A 16,197-nucleotide genomic window follows, 5' to 3' on the forward strand; every position below is an offset into this window, starting at 1 on the left:
CTAAAGCTCACTCTACATACTGCATGTATCCAGCTCATGCTTTACGATCATCTCTCTCTCTCATACTTTCCAGTCTGCATTCACTGTGCTTAGACAATGTTACTATGCAAGGGAAAAGTGATCTTCCCACATACTAAAAAAGACAAAAAAAACCCTGATGCTTGGATGTTCGGCTAACTTCCCCTATGGCGGGTGCTTAGGGAGGGAGAGAGCCGAGGAAAGACATTCTACACACAAATCCTCAAAATAGCACATGATCCTGAATAAACCCAAAAAAATGAAAGGGAGAGAGAGAGAGAGCTCTGTGCCTCTTTCTCCCCGAAGGAAGATCCTTTGAAGTTCGGGGATCTATCAGACTCAGTATCAGACTTGGTATCTCCAACCCTCCCTGCATCATTACATCCTTCCCATCATCCAGGTCTTATATAATCTTTTCCTCAGCAATTTTTGCCTCACTTACCCCTAACCGTCTCTAAAAAGAGTAAATGCATGGTTTTAGACACAAAGAGAAGCTTTTTGATTGATGCAAAATAATGTTTTGGAGACTGGAGATTATGTGGGTATGACTGCCTGCAATTTCTAAAATGTATTTTCACAAGTACGTGCATTTTTGTGCATGTGGTTGCATCCATTTTAGTATATGTATGTGTCTAGGCATACATACTGTGTGTGTGTGTGTGTGTGTGTGTGTGTGTGTGTGTGTGTGTGTGTGTGTGTGTGTGTGTGTGTGTGTGTGTGTGTGTGTGTGTGAACGTGTAGAATGTATGTGTTAAATGCGTGGCTCGGCTACAGGTGGCCAGCGGCCCTCAGCCAGCCGATTGAAGGGAAGACAGGTGACCTTGCAGCCCATGAAGTCTCCGCTGCAAAAACTTCACAGACGCCGATAACTAGTAACATCAAAACCACATCAGCCGAGGAGATAAAGGGGAAAGGGGAGAGAGAGAGAGAGAGAGAGAGAGGAGAAAGAGAGAGAGAGAGAGAGAGAGAGAGAGAGAGAGAGAGAGAGAGAGAGAGAGAGAGAGAGAGAGAGAAGAAGAGGGAATGAGGGGTGGAGACAGCTGCTGCTGTGTAGATTAGGATTGAAAGCAGCTCTCTCTCTCTCTCTCTCTCTCTCTCTCCCTCTCCCCGCTGTATCTCTCTGAGCTCTTCTTTGAACTGTGTTTTTGCCTGCTGGAATGGAAGATTGGCTGAAAATCTGGAGGAACTCTGTAGGACGGGGAGGTTTTAGACTCTCAGCAACAGGATCCTGAATCTGACATGTTCAGTCTCACACTGGATCCCAGTCTAATTAGACACTGGCACTCTTGTAGGCACCCACTGTAAAAATTTGGGTTCCAAACCTACAATTTAAGAAGCATAATGTAGCCTAGACAATTCCTTCCCAACACAGCTCCGAACTTACCAGTTTGTTTACTAGTGACAGAAAATTCATTGTCATTCACTTCTTCATCGATAACGTCTAAGGCTTTTTCATTGCAAAAGGTTTTGAATTTTCAAATTTCAGAATAAAATCCAATATCTACCCTGAGTGAACTGAAAGCGAGCCTGATTCCAACCGGGCCTTCACACATCCATGCTTTCAAAAGACTTCATTACCACTGAATACCATATCTGCCTGCCTGCCTAGACTCCAGTGACTCTAAGCCTTTTTGTTGTCGGGGTACACTGCAGCAAAACAACAGCATTCCAAGCCCCAAACAATCGCTGATTGCTTGAATAGGTTTTCAAATAGGGATAGAGATTAAAATGGCTGCCAAGTATCAGAGCACGCCACTGCTGCTCGAGTCTGTAAATGATTTGATTCACACACACAGCTATAACTAATCCTAGAGATGATCAAAACATGTTTAAACATAGGGGAGGAGGTAGGGCTTTGTGTGTGTGCGTGTGTGTGCATGTGTGTGTGTGTGTGTGTGTGTGTGTGTGTAGTTGGAGCACAAAGCGATGTATAGAGTGCTGTGTGCAGGTGCTAACAGTGGGAGGCGGGTTAAAAGAGAGAGAATCAACCTCCTGCAGAGATTTGTGTGTGTGTGTGTGAAAGAATATGAGAGAGAGAAAGAGAGAAGGAGAGACTGTGTGTGTGTGTGTGTGTGTGTGTGTGTGTGTGTGTGTGTGTGTTAAAGAGAAAGTTACTCACTCCATCATTGATGCCGGTATGGAGCAGCAGTCCTGTATAGCGGTGAGCGGTGAGGTGAGGTGGGCGGTGTACGAGGCCTCCACCACCTGCTTGTTCCTGTTCACCACGTCCAGGTAGCGGTTGAACTTCTCACGGATCTTCTTGGCCAGCTGCAGAGACACACACAGACATGTTGGTATGACGATGACTTGTGAGGACATTTCCATTGACTTAGATTCACACCTCGTCTCCAAACTCCCTACCTGTTATGCATGTAAATTGTGAGACCGACACAGAGCAAATCCACACACATGCACACTCCCACACACTCTGTTACGTATGAAAAGCAAAAATCATCAATCACATACACCAGTGCATGCAAATGTGCACAGGAGCACAAATACAAAATCTAATATTCCAAAATTAAGCTAAGCAACATCAAAGATGGGCAGAACTCAGGCCCCAGTAAGTGTGAAATCCATCACTGTTAAAAGCAGAACAGAATGATGGATGTCTGAGGCCGGCGAACACAAACCTCTCCACTTCCACACAGCACGCCCTTAATCAGTTAAGGGGAAAATCCACCAAAAATCAAACACAGGACCCATTAAAGGGAAGCTTAGGAGATGGAGCATTAAAGGGGAAAATCCATATTAAAATAGGATTCACATGTGGGACTCCAAAGACCATGACAGTTAATTAAATATTTGTAAACATGAAAAACTGCCTTACAAAGCTAGAAACTGCTTTTAGGTTATAACATTCCAGCACTTATGTTAATGCATCCAGCTTCACTCAGTTGTGTAGCGCACTGATGTAAAGTTTATTTCTATTCGTCAGTGTCTTGCACAATCCACATTTCTCCAAAAAGTCAGCTAATTGATTTCCTTCACTGACAACCGAGTAATGTTTTACATTTTCATTGCATTATCAACTGTTTGTCTTGGTCCCAAGAAACATTTCCTGTGCCTCATTCGTTAATTAATTAAAGGAGCAAAATCAGAGATACACGGTTCCTGCAGTGAGTAATGAATTCTGTTTTAGGGTGTAACTTACCTTTAAAGGCATGGAAACTGAGAGCAGGAAGGAGAAAATGGCGTTTCTAAACAAAGGCACTGGAGCTAATTCAATCAGTGTTCACTGGGGCCCTTACTCCAGGCCCCTGGACAGGCATACATTACACTTTCTCTCTCTCTGAAGGGCTAAGTTCTGGTTGAGCACACATATCTCAGAGCTCATTCAAAATGGGGTTCTAGCCCCTTGGGGGAAACTAATAACCAGCGCAGCAGCAGCCCCCTGGGGGACATTAATAACCAGCGCACCAGCGGCTCTTCACAACAGGTTCCTGTTCCCGCTCTCTGTAGCCAGAATGCCTTAGAAGGATGATATGAGGAAACTGAGGAACTCAAATTCACATAAGCAGAAACATCAGGGGTGGGAAGATTATTGTTAAAATGTAATCTGTAACAGATTATCCACTTAACTTGAAATCAGTGGCATGATCCACTGGATTACTCAAGATTGGTTAAGAAACTAATTACTAAGTAAAAACTTGTTTATTTATTTTTTTTGTGCAGTCAAGCACAAATAACTGCACACAAGTAACGATGACTGCTGAGAATGTTATTTAAATAGTGCTGTTCACATCATTTGCAACCCTTAAACTAATATTTATAGGTGTGAAAAACATTGCAATTTGTGATCAAATTCCGATAATCCTGATAGGAAATAATCCATTACTGCCCAACATGGCAGATTATATTCTGTCCTTCAAAGCCAAAGCACAGCAATTGCTCTTAGTCGTAGGGAAACTGAGAAAAATTACTTCAAAATGTAGTCCTGCCCCAGTAAACATATTGTTGGTACAGAAGTGGACAGTGTATCATTTAATAGCATTTCTGGATATTGAAATTAAATCTAACCCCAGCAATGAAAATACGGAGTGCAGTAAAAGCAAGTGAATGACATTTACTCTATTCTGTAATTGAGTAGCTTCTTTGTGTACTTTGGAGTATGTTTATACTGATGTGAATCTCATTATCTAATTTTACTGCTTAACATAGTCTGTAAAATGTGCAATATCAACTGTGCATTTACAGAGAGTAAACACTAAACAAATTTGAAGGCTTTTGTGGGAGGAGGGAGTCATGCTTCAATTCACTCTGCTCCCCATAGCAGAGCACATAAACACGCTAATTACACTCCATATTTTCACGTCGCCTCTTTATCTTTGTCGTTCTGTCTTCAAATGCATTTTACATGGGCGACTACACACACATTAACTCTGCCCACGGCAACTTTTTGGGTGATTAAGGGCAAAGACGGTGGTGGTTGATGACAGAGGGAAAGACTGGATGAGTAAAAATGGTAAGGGGAAGAGAGTTGGGAAGTGAAGGGAATGATGAATAGGTTAGGGAAAGTCAGTCAATGTCATCAGATCCAAATCAGCTTCCTGGCCCTCAGCCATGGCCTTGGCTCGTTTCGATGATCAGTTATGAAAACAGTATGTTTGTGAAAAAACGGTTGGTCTTTTGCAGTGCATGGAGAAAATCATATGTATTGATGTCTTGTTTTTTTATGTAACTCATGAACTTTTGTTCTGAGTACATTTTATACGAGCTTCTTTTACTTCAGCAGATTTTTACACAAGTAATTTTACTTCTAAATTAGCAGATTTTCATCCAAGCAACAGCACTTCTACTTGAGCAGAATTATGTTGGTCCTCTTCCCACCCCTGGCTGAATATCAGGGACAGACTGTCACAGTTCATTATGTTGCAGAACTGGTTGGACAGTCTTTCTTGCTCTTTCTATGTGAGGCATGAAAGCATGACACCATATTGATATCATCAGTCAGCATACTAATGTCTGAGGACAGGGAAATGAACTGTAACATCACTACTCCACTAGTTCTGAAATGATAAAGCAACGGAGAAGCCATTATATGTGAACAGAGAAAACCTCACATTAACCAAAATAAACTAATAAAGTACACAAGTTAGCTACTTAGCCTTGTTCACAGCAGAATAAAGGAGTATTTCCACAGTAACTGGACCCCCTTTGTCCACATCCCATAATTACCGGTGCCTGCAAAAGTGGTGCGATTCAGGCCAGGAACAGGGAAATGTACCACGACCCATTGACTGCTTGTACACCTAATCAGCCAGCCGCTATTCCTATTAGGGGTTTAACAGGGGCCTGAGGCACAGCCCACAATTACTCCTACTCCACCACAAGAAACACACACACACACACACACACACACACACACACACACACACACACACACACCCAGGCCCCAAGACTGTGCACGCTCACACAGGGACATAAAGTAAAACACACACCCGGTGCGCCCCCACACACAGTACTGTCCACGCATGGCAGCATGGCAATTAGCTTCAATGGACTTTGTATTAAAAAGGGGGAAAATGGGCCAGTGTTCAGCTAAGGAGTGTTTCCATAGCCGGAGGGAGGGAGATGGAGAAAGAGAGAGACAGGGAGAGAGAGAAAGCGAGACGGACCGTTAACAGAGCGACTTAAGAGCAACCAGAGACTTCTAGCCCTGTAAGTTACAGCTTAGGTTACAGACTGCCACACTGCAGCCAAAGCCAGCCATTCCAACCTGCTCTCCGCAGATTAACCGCACTCTCCAAAAGGCAGGGCTCTTCCCTCCTCTCGCACACCCGCCCGACCCGCTCCTACGGCTGGGAGCATCCAGTGGGGTTGGTTCAGCCACAGAACTGGAATGGGTGGAACGGGCGCTTCCTGGTGTCTCACGTCGGGAGTTTTGAGGTTTCCGCTGTGCCAGCCAACCGTCGACCACAGGCATTGGTAGTAGTGTTTATGGTGAGACTGCAGGGTTGAGGCTAGGCCGACTATTAGAGGGCCAAGTTGAGTTAATCAACTAATCATCTCAGTGAGCTGACAGGTGAACAGCGCAGTAGATATTACTTAAATGTACCTGCCATGCTTTCTTTCTGCTGAACTGCTTTGTGTTTTGAACAAATGCAGTTCCCAGAAATAAACGTTTTGCTCCCAATGCTGGTCAAAAGGCTTGTGCAGCTGTTGACCTTACTCACTATATAGATCTGGTGCTGTGGAGCTGTTCAGTATGACTTTGAAAATTCAGTAAGTGTCTTTTTATATAAAAATAGAAAAAATGAGCTCCTGCCACTGAAGGGCCTTTAATATTTAATCCATAATGAGATCATTGAGGACGAAAGGTCTTTCAAAGGCAGTATCAATTTAAATTGGAAGCAGCGGCGCAGTGCAGCCAAATTTTTTTTTGCGGGAGCATAAACATGTCCACCATGAATATAACTAAAGACCATGACATCGAAACCACATATGAAAGGGACAAGCCAGCTTGGAAATAGCTGCATTTCCAGATATAACCAAAAACATGAAGAAGGGGGAGGGTGATTTACCAGGCTATGAAGAATCATTTTAGCTAAATACTGCTAATTGGAAGCTACAAAAAATATTTTTTTTTTTATATCTGAGCGATATCGGATACTACATATCTGAGCTTGAGGATGTGAATGGTTTGTATACATTTGTATTGTATAACTGAGCAAAATGGACGTGTATTTTGACTTTGCATTGGTAACCTTCTAACCTTCAAAAGTCTTCTTATCTCTTACTTTAGTATATAAAACAAATAATAATGGTTAACGGAACATGCCAGAAAAGACCACAATAATGGTCATCAAAATCTTACTTTCTACTTTAATAGAACCATTTCTGGTTGTCCTTTTCCTTCTAGTTCTTAAATGTCACCATGAGGAGCCTGTCTAATACCTGGGTTGTGATTGACAGCTCTATTACTGCTCCATGGTCTCACACACACACGCACACACAGGCACACACACAGGGTTGTAAAGGGAGGTAATACTGCTGTTCATTTTTTGAAACTTTTCTTGAGTCATTTTCCATTTAAGAACTTTACTTTTAATTAAATAAATAAATTCATGGTATCCTTTGAGTTACTTCCTCCTCCTTCCTCCTTCATCCTCCACCAAAGGATTCTGCCATAAAGGGTCAATATTCCAGAACTCAGGAGACACTGAAATGTTTGTCAGTCCACATCCAACTTTCTGCCTGATCTGACACAAAGTGACGATCGTCTCTGGGAGAAATACTTTACTAAACTACAACATGTCTCATCTGGCTGTTCATCCTACAGGTTTGTTTATTTTGATATATACTGTATGTGAAATAAGTACATTCTGCAGCCAAACTAATGAATGCAGACAGTTTCAAATGAAACTGTTATCTTATATTTTTCATGGCATAAGAGGATCAATGTGTAAATTAGACTAAAAGGCAAGGTTATATTTGTTCCTAATAAATCTGATTTTACTGTAGTATCTGTAAAATATAACTGTTTTGTGTCCTCAGCTGGTGCCTCTCCCCAACCTTCATCCTCTCCTCACACTCAGCACCAAGTCTGTCCTTTCAGGCCATTCCAACACCAAAAAGGTGAATCTCATCTCTTGTGAGAAACATGTGGGGATAAAGCGGAGAGCCAAAGTCTTCCTGCCCCAGAGCAGTGACACTCCAGATCCTGTGGCCAGCAAGAGCCAGCGGGCCAGCTCCCCTATGGTCCTGTCAGCTAAGAAACACGGCCGGGTGAACCAGCAGGACCCGACCCGCCTCTCCTCACCTCACCACCTGACTCATCACAATGTGGGAGTCTCTTCTGCTCCATCTAACCCAGTAGTCAACCAGGCCATCCTCAGGCCCAGCATCACTCAGCAGCCCTCAACTAACACAACTGCTGCATGGTCAAGAAGCCTGCAGCACCACCTGTATGGACAAGCACACAGTCCTCACTACTATGCACCATCTACCAGCCTCTCTTACCATGACCAGTGTGGACCAATGGAGGTGGACTCTGCACAGGCTGAAGATGAGGTAGAGGACATGATTATTATTTATTAAATCATCACCTTTCCTATCTTAATCGTACCGTATCGTAATCATTGAACATTTATTCAATAAATGTTTTTTTGTAATCTCATGAATTTGTTGAGATTCTTCTAATTTTCTAAAATGATATTAATGGTATATGTTCCCAAAGGTTCCGTAAATTCTAACATTTACCTCCCAATGTCCTCCAAAAGGGGAAAGATTCCAGATATGTAAACCCCTCCTACACCTACTAGATTGTGTGTTTCTCGTTACCACTGATTCTATCTTATCTGTGGAGCACAGAGGAAATGTCCACTAGAGCGTCTGTCTCCTACTGTGCGGGCTCTTCAAACAAACCCCTCATCATCTTCGCTGCCTGATCTGTCTGCTGATAACGCTGTGCAATTTAGGAATTCAGCTAGCACTCTTATCCACCTGAGCATAGTAAGCAGCTGTGGATAAAATGGTAATGCCTCGGACTCTGACAAAAACGACTCCCATAATGGAGAGGAGCTAGACCCCCATCAATCAGTAAGCAAGATGGGGCCTCGAGTCACAAGGCTAGGTCACACTAGATGATTTTGACTGTAAGCCCGCCTGGGCCATTCCGATGGCTGATGCAGATTATCCTGTGGTGCCAAAGGGTTCAAGACTTCAGACTTCGGCCCTCTTGATGACGATTTTGATTTCGTCAAGCCCAGTCTGGGTGGATTTGTATAGTGTGAAGTGGTCCTACGGCACAAACAAATTGCCTTGAGATTGACAGATCTTGCTGTTCATATAGAAAACTTCATCTGAGAGGGATAAGTCACTTAAGGACAAGGGAGAGGGAGACAAAGAGAGAAAGCCAGTGAGAATACTGTGGAGGGAAACTGGAGACATAAATATAAATACAGAGAGATGAAGAAGACATTGAGAGAGAGAGAGAGAGAGAGAGAGAGAGAGAGAGAGAGAGAGAGAGAGAGAGAGAGAGAGAGAGAGAGAGAGAGAGAGAGAGAGAGACAGAGAGTGAAACAGAGATGGAGGAACAGACTCAAAGAGAGAGCGACAGAAAGAGAGAGAGAGGGGGCCCATGTCATTAGAGAGGGACAGATGTCTGTGTCTCAGTCTGACTAATGAGTTTCCAGAGGAGAAACCAGTGCTGAGAAGCCAGCAGCTCCTCTCTGTAGCTCCTTGCCCTCTCCTCCCTCTCCTCCCCAGCTCTCTCTTCCGCTGCACATCCACTCCTAATTGAGCCTAGCTTTGGCTGAGGGAGTGAGCCCCCATGCCCAGAGAAAGAAAGAAAAAAAAAGAGAAAATGATGCCAGCTATGCCAGGGCTGTCTTCTGAAGTGGCTGGTGCCTGCCACAAAAGGGGTATGGGGAATAGAATATATGGGCACTCTATGAGCCGGCTGTGGAAATTAAATAGTCCTGTTGCAGGAGTTACACATGTTCCACCCAGGACCCAAAATGAATGAAATCAGTGTCACCCGGGGACCCAGTCTCATTAAAACACACCCTTTCCATGTGGTACCAATCCATAATCTGAGACATAATGCTGTAGACTGAAGTTTCTTTGAATGGAGATACTCTTGGAAAAAAACTGCCTCCGACTAAGATTAGGCCTATTCTACATCGACGACAACCTGCACTACCTGTTTTTTTATTTATTTCTGTAGGTTAGTTGGGTCAAAAGGCTGCACCGCTATTGAGAAAGAGGAAACAGCATCGCTGCAAGGCCAATTGAGCTGCTTCTGGAATGGAAAATAGCTTCAAGGCTAGAGATGTATCACTTAATGAACACGCACACTTATACACGCGCACATGCACATGCATGCACTGACACATATAGATACACTGGCTCACACACACAAACACAGTCACAGAGGAAATGCAAACAAACATCAACCTGTCTGTTCTTGCTGGTGGCTGTTTACCAGTCTGGTGTTTACTGTCACTCTTCCAAGATCCCGCACACGCACACACACACACACACACGGGAACCCATACCTACACACCACCGAGTGTTTGACTACTAGGTTACACCAGATGCCAGGAATTCTTCACATTTTTTTCCACCTGGGACCCAAATGGGAAATTTAGACTTTCACTGCTGGCTCATTTAAAACATATCACCCTATCTGACTGAAGTTCTGTTCATTTCTAGTTGGGCTTTTATAATAACAACAACAACAACAATAATAATAAATTACTTTCATTGTACAGTTACAATGTCAGAGGGGAAAGTACAGCAATATTATCCTCTGTTATTCCCTTGACCATAATACAGTCAGATCCCCATTCTCTCCTCCCAGCCTTATTCTGTCTGACTGCAGCTCTGTTCTCATATTGTGGAGCAGGAGAGAGAGCGAGTGCGCAACAGAGGAGCGGAAAAAACAGAGAGAGAACTTCAAAGCCAATGAGACAGCAGCCGTAGAATTTTAATAAACCCCCTTTTCCCTCTGATGGCTTGTGTGTGTGTGTGTGTGTATGTGTGTGTGTGTGTGTGCATGTATTCACTGCTGCCGAACTGACAACTATACCAGAACACAAACACGCACCATCCAGAGCACATGCATGCACAAACAGGCAGGCGCGCACACACACACACACACACACGCACACAAACACACACACACACACGCACACGCACACACAAACAGGAAAGGAGAAGCCTTTGTTACTCACCTGCTGCACTTCTGTCTCTCCGTTTGATGTCTTCTCGGTATACACAAACGAGTTGAAAATCCTCTGTAGAGAGACAGACAGAGTGAGGAAGAGAGAGAAGCAGAGAGAAATAGAGAGAGGGGATGAAGGAGAGAGAGATAGTTAGGAGGGATCCTGGAGATTTAGGTCCAGCAATTGATCAGAAGAACATCACATGAGGACGAGTATTGGCAGAATTCCTTCATAGAGGTGGGTTTTGGTTTCGGGTGTTTCACGTTGTTGAGCAAAGATCTTTGTTATCGGATCCACCAAAAGTCTTCCTTTCAAATGTGTACACCATATAGGAATGTGTGAATTAGACATTGTTTTATTGGGGCTGCAGGTATGAAACAAAAACAGCTAGAGTATGTGACAGCATCACCTTGGTCCTGCAAAGGACATAAGCAGTGTCTCTGACAGTATGGGTCCTATCATGGCCTATTCTTGCTCTGAGGTGTAGGAGTTAACAACTCAAGACCGTTGTTTCTTTTATTACTATTAAGGTTTTTGTTAGCAATTTTGCAGCAAACTATCACTGAGAAGTTGGCATCTTCATCAAATATGGTGATTTAATAGTTTTGATCTGAATCTTCATTTCTTTGGATTTCCAAGGTCACAGGCACAAAATTCTCAGCATGCCCATGGTAGTGAGGAATCAGCACAGCAGGATAGCGTGGTGAAAAGAGAAACCGTCCTTCAACCAGAGGATCTGGGCTCAAGCCATCCTGTCTAACCCTAACCCTAACCCAGCATCCACCCTGCTGAAGTGTCCTTCAACAAGTGAACAAGGAACTGAGTCCTTACCGGCTGAAGGAGAGCTGTTCTGTAGCTGACCCTGACCTCTGACCTCTGACCTCCTGTGGAGGGTCAGTGAAAAAAGAATTTCCCTACGGGGATGCACAAAGTATTATTATGATTATTATTAAATGATTACTGAATAACCCATGCATTAATGCCTTTCAAAGTAAGTATGGCATGGGACCCGCATGTCAAAGACATTGTTATTGCCTTTCAGATACATTGTGTATCTGAATGAATGTGAGAAAGTCATGGTAACACTTCTTCACAAGGATAAGGGAGCCAATCAAACCATTCTGCTGAAGATGGATCATTTCCCGGCAGTGTGCTATTCATGCTAATTGAGCTTAACAGCTACAATAATGCTCTGCTTTTGCTCCCACAAAACCAAATGTTTACAAATAGAGGTAAGTGGCTACAGACTCTTTCACCCTGTAACTGCTCTCTCAAGTCAATGTTTCTGTCCATCCCACCTGAACAATTCCTGCCAAGTATATGTGTGTAGGTACAGTCAGAAGGTAATTTGATGGGTTGAGAAGTGATGGCAATACATGCTCTTGTTAGCTAGTGATTTCAGGGTAATGTGTACAGGATTGACGGTTAACCTGCTTCACCACTCCCTTGTTAAATTTGTGCAAATCACTGGGTGCAATGTCTCAGCTTAACTTGTCCTCAATGTTAGCAGTTTATGTTTTTTTATTTAGACATTCTTCACAATTAGCAGCAACATTATACAAAGAAAACCCAAAACTCAGGCAAGTCACCCAGTCCTACAGCCAAATGAACTGGGCAAATTAACACAACACTGGACCGATCAGTTTACACTCTGAAAAACCAAGTTACAGTTAATAATTAAGTTAGCAAACATATGAATCACTGCGTACAATTTACAACATTATGTCTAAACACACTAGATATAAAATAAACCAGCGAATCCTTTGTGTAGTTTTGTGAGGCTCATAAGGTTATGGGTGATGCCGTATGATGACTACGCCTGACCAAAGATTGTGTTAAAACGACAGATAACTTACAACTCCAAACCTTCACTGCAGCAATAAGGCTATGAGATACACATGGGCATTTGGGTTGATGGATTTGTCTGCTCAGACTGGTATGACTGGTGACAATGATAAAACTGATTGTCAGTCAAACACCCAACCAACAGACCATGGGAGTGTGGCCATCTCATTTCCATCAGGGTTTCTTAAGTTACAGGTTGGGAAGCAAAATGAGCTGCCGGCCTAAATCTGGTGGTCAACTGCAACACAAAATGAGTGGTAAAAACTTTTCATGAGCTTGAATCACAAGGTGATACTAAATTTCCCATTTGCCGTCCAGGCTGAAAACACTTTAAGAGCCCCTGATTTATATTGTTAACTGAATGGGAAGCCGGCCGTTCTGCCACGGTGTTACATTAAGGCATGGAGAAAATGAGTCCTGGTGTGACCTCAGCCTTAACACACCCTCAGAGAGCCCCAGAAAAAACAGTTTAACACCTGGCTGAATATGGACCCAGCTCTGACACACACATGCACACACCTTTACACAGATGGTCTCCTGAGTCCCATCAGCCAAACGCTCTCTCTCTCTCACACACACACACACACACACACACACTTCCCAAACATAGGCAACAGTGCTGTGTGCCAGGTACAAACAGTAAAACTAATGTTTGTGCTGAGGTAGCCAGCAGGCAGGTGTTTCACTGTAAGCTGCCCCACTGCACACAAAGCCTTAAATTGCCTGGTTCCACGTTGCACCCAGTATCCCCCTGCCTGTCCACACCTATTGTCAGACACATTCCAGAGGGCACCGATTACCCAGAATGCACCGCGTCGAGCTAACCTGGAGCCGACTCGCTATAGACTTTTATTGCGTTGCCATGGCAACACCCTCCCACCTTTCAATGGATCCCTGTAAAAGCAAAGCAAGGCAAAACAAAAGCAATGATTCATGGGACCTCACACAATCAAGGGGCGACTTGACTTGTCACGCCAAGATGGCTTCCCAAACATCAGCAGAGCCCGACTTGCTCAGGGGGAATAAGGGCAGGAAAAAGTCCCTGAAAAGACGAGAACTTTTTTTTCTTCCTCCAGCACTTGTGAAAAGAGGTAAAGTTCATGGCAACGCAATGAAGAATGCATTAGTGAAATGAAAGGAAACATATACAAACACAGACACGCAGTCAGTGGATGACAGATACAAACATAAACACACTGATTTCTGGAAATTTGATTATGTCCAATGTAGGCTCTGAAATGAACACAGTCACTGTCACTTTGGCTTCAAGTGAACTTTAACAAAGTGCTCAACTATAATGCTAATTGCCTAAATGGATTTAGCAGTCTTTATTATAACTGATTGATTCATATTAAATGCTTTATTCCTTTCCTTTTACAGAACTTTGTGACTTACAGAAAAGTGCTACAAAAATAGTGTTAATTATGTTGTTATTATTATTAGGCCTATTATTAACTACACGCAAACAATAAACACACACGCGTAAAGCCAGCTGCATATTTCACCACTGGATTATTTACAAATTGCAAACCCAACCCCAGAGAGTTTACTGTTCCACGGCCACCTCAGTGGAAAAAAAAAAGGTCCAAGAAGAGGAATTGTCAAATAAACACGATCAAGCACACACAAACAGAGCTGCCACTGCTTAGAAGGGATAATGTGCTCACAAAACGCCACACTAAAAACAAGAGAAGAAAAAAAAATGGGGGAAAAACAGGAATCGCCATTGTTCAAAAACTTGCACTCCCGAAAAAAGGGGGAAAAAAATCGTAAAGAGAGAGAAAAGTCCCGTCGTTGATTAGCCATAGCTTAGCTGTCTTTCCCCCAGTGCCTTGAGTGTTTGTTGTTGGAGCTGCTTTGCGGTTTTCACAGCTATGGGGCAGCCAGGGAGGAATGCCTGGCTCTGAAACCTGAGAGGCCTGAGGCTGCCTGGGCCACCATGGGCTTGTGGCCTCCCCTGACCCATAATCATACACACACAGGCACATACACATTCACACAAACACACACACAGACACAGACACACACAGCATCAGGGGCATACCCAGACTTCCATATCCACCTTACTGCTTACCTCCTCACAAACTCAGGACATATAACCTATATAACCTAACCACAAAGCAGCTGGAGCCTCCTAAACAACCATATTTTCCTGAAACGCAGACATCGGATCTTAAAAGGCCACTTTTTGAACACTGAGCCTGATTAAACTTGTCAGGCTTGTTTAGCGGACTGGAGAAGCAGAGGAAAAAATGCACTCTCTGGAACTACTTTCAATGCCAGAAGATCCTTCTTCTCGTGAGACTTCGAGCAAACTTGTTTGGTTTACACAGCTGAAGTTTTTGTGCAATTTTAATTTGTAATGGACTTCACTACAGATTAAGACTGAGATTTCGTTTTAAGAAGTTATGAATCTACAGGTTATAGAATGGAGACCAATAACAACTTTGAACTACTAAAAGGTTTACCTTCATACTGGATACGTTTACGTACCATACTGTATGCTAAACGTTAGCATGTACACCAGACAGAGCTATTTACAGGACACACAGAGATGATTATGTGCGATCCCTAACATATGTAAGATGAACAATGGGCCAAACTCCCAAAAAGTCAGTGTAGTCCTGCTGGTTTTCGTTCTAGCCATCTAACCCGGGATAATTCTACACCTGGGACACCAGGTGAATGCAATTAACTGCCTGGCGGGATAGAAATCCAGCAGTACTTTGGGTCCCGAGGACCAGGATTGAGAACCACTGCTTTAAAGAATGACACCCATCACTTGTCTCTTGTTCAGCTCCAAATCAAAGGGGCCTCCTTAAAAACCATACTTAGTTCGTTTTCACAAAACACAGACACTGGATCCACACAGGCAGCTTTTTGAACACTGACCTTGAAAGAATGCAGAAAACTCCTGTCCCTTGATCATAGAGCGCTGCCGTTGGTCTCATTAGGCCAGTTATTAAATCAGCCCACCTTGGGGTTAATCCTGACCACAGATGAGTGGCTTCAAGGAATGGCTAAACCTCAGTGAAACCTCACTCTATGGATTTATGAGATGCACACCTGACTGTGTTCTTTCAATCCTCTGGTACTTTGGTTGTCGAGACACTGGGAGAAGAGGTTGTTGCATGTGTTGCTGAAATGACAGCTTACTCATCCCCAACCTGATCCAGACTCGGAGCTTTACCTGCTCCCCCTTCACTCAAATTACAGGAGGAGCAGTAAGGCTGAACGGATTTACACATCACAAGAATAATTTTGTAATCTTGTCACAATTTTGAGGTGCTCCCTGGGCTATGGTACATGCCATGCAACTGCGTGGTTGAGGATTTCAGTCCCGCTCATGACCAGTTTCCACCTTCATCATCCCGTCTCTTTTTCTTGGCTTCCCCATCTCTCACCACCAAGTTATACGATAAAACAGTAAAAAATATATATATAATTTCCACAGTGCTCGTTAGACAAATCAAACTTTAGTGCACAAATCCACCCACATAGAATTGTTAAACCGCAGGAACACTCCCAACAGAAATGGACATGGCTTCCAATTAACTGGGCCTCCCCACTTAGGCTCTTCAGTCGGGCTCTCTTGGGAATGTGGTAAACTACCCTAAGAGGCCCTTCTCCTTTTAAAGTGACTCTTTTATTCTCAGTGGAGCAA

At 43.4% G+C, this 16,197-nt stretch overlaps 1 protein-coding gene across 1 annotated transcript in view; it reads right to left on the bottom strand.

Moving 5' to 3' along the window:
* cachd1 (cache domain containing 1) overlaps positions 1–10,755 on the bottom strand; it is a 58,840-nt gene extending 48,085 nt beyond the window's left edge. The window contains exons 1-2 of the mRNA XM_071542664.1: positions 10,698–10,755; positions 2,138–2,286 (exon numbers count right to left, since the gene is read on the bottom strand). Coding sequence (XP_071398765.1) covers positions 2,138–2,145 — 8 coding nt within the window. The 5' untranslated portion in view covers positions 2,146–2,286; positions 10,698–10,755. The remainder of the gene's footprint in view (positions 1–2,137; positions 2,287–10,697) is intronic.
* Between the last annotated feature and the right edge of the window lie 5,442 nt (positions 10,756–16,197).

This window comes from Centroberyx affinis, unplaced genomic scaffold (genome assembly GCF_046629955.1).
Source record: "Centroberyx affinis isolate AG114_WGS23_722 - 3 ecotype Tasmania unplaced genomic scaffold, CSIRO-AGI_Caff_v1 ptg004149l_1, whole genome shotgun sequence".
NCBI classification, from domain to species: domain Eukaryota; kingdom Metazoa; phylum Chordata; class Actinopteri; order Beryciformes; family Berycidae; genus Centroberyx; species Centroberyx affinis.